This window comes from Cyprinodon variegatus, unplaced genomic scaffold (assembly GCF_000732505.1).
Source record: "Cyprinodon variegatus isolate N-32 unplaced genomic scaffold, C_variegatus-1.0 Scaffold554, whole genome shotgun sequence".
Lineage (NCBI taxonomy): Eukaryota > Metazoa > Chordata > Actinopteri > Cyprinodontiformes > Cyprinodontidae > Cyprinodon > Cyprinodon variegatus.
The window spans coordinates 329844-333435 of NW_015151007.1; the positions used below are offsets into that span (position 1 = coordinate 329844).

The 3592-nt window shown below is 47.0% G+C and overlaps 1 protein-coding gene across 1 annotated transcript in view; it reads left to right on the forward strand.

Moving 5' to 3' along the window:
* Positions 1 to 3592, forward strand: part of cmtm6 (CKLF-like MARVEL transmembrane domain containing 6) — a 12032-nt gene that overhangs the window by 4680 nt on the left and 3760 nt on the right. The window contains exon 3 of the mRNA XM_015391670.1: positions 2522 to 2698. Coding sequence (XP_015247156.1) covers positions 2522 to 2698 — 177 coding nt within the window. The remainder of the gene's footprint in view (positions 1 to 2521; positions 2699 to 3592) is intronic.

Consider the following 3592-nt stretch of genomic DNA (forward strand, 5'->3'; position numbering starts at 1 on the left):
CACTAAGCATGCTTGTAGCGACAGTGGAGAGGAAAAACTCCCTTTGAACAGGAAGAAACCTCCAGCATCTCAGAATGAGAGGCTGAGCTTCCCTCATCCTCTGCAGGGAATCGGCTTCCGCTCATGTTCTCCTGGTTCGGACCGGATCCAGCGGTTGCAGAACCCGCCCAGATCAGCAGCGGTCTTCACAGTCGGACCTCCGGCAGTTCGGGGTGTGATCACGCCCTGCGCCATGTTGGAGCTGAGTGTCGGGTCCGTGTCTGGTTCCGCTGCCGGGGGCGAAGGAGGAGTAAGAGCCTTCTGACCCTACACTGGGCTCAGAAACCGGGTCGGTACATGAAACTAAACCTGGGCTGAGGCTTCGGTACCGGGTCCGTGCTCTGATGAGCTGCTTCATCTTACGGTGCTGGTTGGCTTCAGCAGAACTAACCCGACCCAGTTTCAGTATGATGGTTAAATGGAGCCCGGTCCAGTTTGGTTCTAACAGAGTAAAATGTTCTGATGGTGTTTGGACCTGGATCCAGAACCACCTGGATCCAGAACCACCTGGATCCAGAACCACCTGGTGTTCTGGGGGATGGAGGGAGGATTCAGTCTCTCAGGTTCAATGGAAGAACGACCTGTTTCTAAAGGTCAAAGGTCACCTTAAACTGGGTCAGAGGCCAGAATTCTGATTTCAAATCTATTAAAATCCCCTGATCACTAATCAGGGCTAATTTCAAACCAAATGGTTCTGAAAGGTGGGTCCAATCGGGTCTGGTTCTGGTTCTAGAAGGTCACTCAGACTGCAGCTGTGGATTTTTAGTTGTTTTCTGCTGCAGGTTTGTCTCTTACTGCTGGGTTCTGAAACCGGGTCAGAGGTCCGTGTTTGTCAGAGTTCTGTTGTGGCCCAGCGGCGCCGTGAGGAGTGGACCTCCTGGACTTTGGTTCCTCATCCGGCAGGAAGCCGAGCATGGAGAAGCGAAACTATTGCAGACACAACCGTTTGTCTGGCATCAGCAGATCTGGGCCGGTTCTGACCCGGCGCTGTTGCAACAACTAACTGAAGGGTGTGGGGGGGTGTGTGTGTGTGGGGGGGCATCTGCCCCCCCGACCCAACCCCCACCGGACTCTGCATCAGAAGAACCAGGAGAAACTTTAGCCAGAGCGTCTAGAAAACCTCCATATTATTTATAGAAATGCGGGTATCATAGAGTTACAGCATAAATTAAAATATATTGATATTTTCTTATTTATTAACTAAATAAATTGATTAAAAAATATCCAGATAACGATGAGGGAAACATTCTGACTTCGGCAGATTTACAGCTGTTCATCTGTGAGCACGGCGTGCTGGTTGATCTTTAATATAAAGCTCTGTGATCCCGGGTCGCTCTTCATTATTTATCGATCCGTTCGGTCCCAGCCGGGTTTTAATAGGGACACTGAATTGGCTTTATATAAATAAACTGAATTGATAACTGCGGTTAACGGTTCGGCTCCTGGTTCTGAACTCTATGGGTGCTGGAGGATGGTTCTGAAAAATCAGAGCCGTGCAGGACTCTGGTCTGAGCCATCAGTGAGCGTTCAGGACCGGTTCTGTGCAGGACCGGTTCTGTGCAGGACCGGATTTAACCAGGACCAATCAACCATAAATGTTCTGAAATCTGAACTGAAGAAAAGTTTCCAGGTTCTGTTTTCGGGTCCAATGGATCCGGTTTCCTCATCCCCTCCTCTCTCTTTAGAACCTCTGCCTGAAACCGGTTCTGATGAGAACTTGTCTCGGTGTCTAACACTCCCCAAACGCTGACCTTAGCACCACTTCCTGGATCCTTTCACAATAAAAGCCTTCCTCTTTCCTGGAAGCGCCTGACAGGAAGTCTTCAGTTTTTTTCTGCTGGATGATTCCCGCCAAGGTGACGGTTCTGTGGACCATCAGAACTTCAGTCGGTCTGCTTCACTGATCCTCGGCTCTGTGGTTCTGGACGGGTTCTGTTCTCTGTTCTGTCTGCAGGATCAACCAGCAGTAAAATAGATTCACTTTTCAGCTTCTAGAAGCTTCTGGGTTTTAGTCTCAGTCCATCAGAACCAAAACAGAACATTTCTGATCTGAAAAAGTCAGTTCACCTGAAAAATTACAGAAAAAAGCAAACGGAGAATAAACTCCAGTGTAGATAATCGCATCTAGAATGAGTTTATCTGATTGTCTCATAAAACAGGAAGCTGTTTAGGAGAGAAGTGCTGGTTCTGCTGAGTCGCAGGTCGGGCCGTTGTTCTCAGACACGCCCAGAACCGGTCCGCTCTGCCTGAAGCTGTCTGGGCGGTTCTGCAGCTTCAGCCTGGGTGTGTTTTCACAGCTGCAGGCGTTAGTCTGGTTCCTGCTGTAGATGCAGCAGAGACCTGAACCAGAACCACTGAATAACCGGGCCTTTATCACATCCACACCTCACTTTCTGCAGGTCTGCTCATTTCTCCTTTGGAGGCTGGCTGTGTCGCCCCCTGGTGGCAGAACTTTGCTCTGACTCTCATGTTTCTCCTGCAGCTCTTCTCCCTGGTGGCCTTCGTCCTGGAGGAGACCGTCACCAGCTGCAGTAGCTGCTCCCCTCTCTACTTCTTTGAGTTTGTGAGCTGCACGGCCTTCCTGTTCACCGCTCTGCTCTTAGTCCTCCTCTCCACCACCCTGCACAAGAGAGTGGGCATCAACTGCTGGCCCAAAGTGGTAAGAGATCCGGCTTCGGTCTGGTGTCACTACACCATCCGTCCTGCTCATGCGCAAAAAAGATATCCATCCGGGTGTCCATGAATAACGTAATTATGGTTTTAAAATAATTTATTTCTCTCCTTAACTCATGTGAAGGACCGAGCAAGCCAAGCATGAGGACACAGTGGTGATTGTCAAAAAACTGGGTTTTATTTCCCCAAAGTAACAATAATCCAAACCAAAAATTCAGGGCAAAAAAAATATCAAGTTCAAACATATCAAACCTCAAACTAACTGAAAAAACAAAAAAACTGTCCTGACACACAGCAAACAAAGGGGACTTAAATACTGGCTGATCAGACCAGACTGACACACTGAGGAAGAGGGAGGGAGAACATCTGCACCAATTTAACAAAAAATAACTAAACAGTTAGCTTAAGGATTAAACTTAAATGACAATCATTAAACAAATTAACCAAATGAGCAAATCACAAAAGTAAGAAGAAGAATAAATGATGCAACATATTTAAAATGTGGAGCCCATGGTCTTCCCCCATAGTGGAACTCCAGATGGTACGACCCAATCAGTCCATGATTGTCAGCCACATTCTCCCAGTTGATTGCACCCCCACAACACCAGAAAAGAAAGCACAAAATTAAATAAACAAAAGTTAACCAAATATGCGCGCTACAGTTGGAACTAATGTCTTCAATACTGTCAAAATAAATAAACCAATTTATTTATGCTGGTGTGATTTAAAACTTATGAAAAAGTGGTTGTGTGTGGGGTTACTGACCATAACTCACTGAAGATGCTAACACACATCTTTAAAAAATTGACTTTTGTGAGACGATTTTGATGCTTTTTGCATTTTCTTCGTTAAACAGCTTCTCTGACGTCATCATGGGACA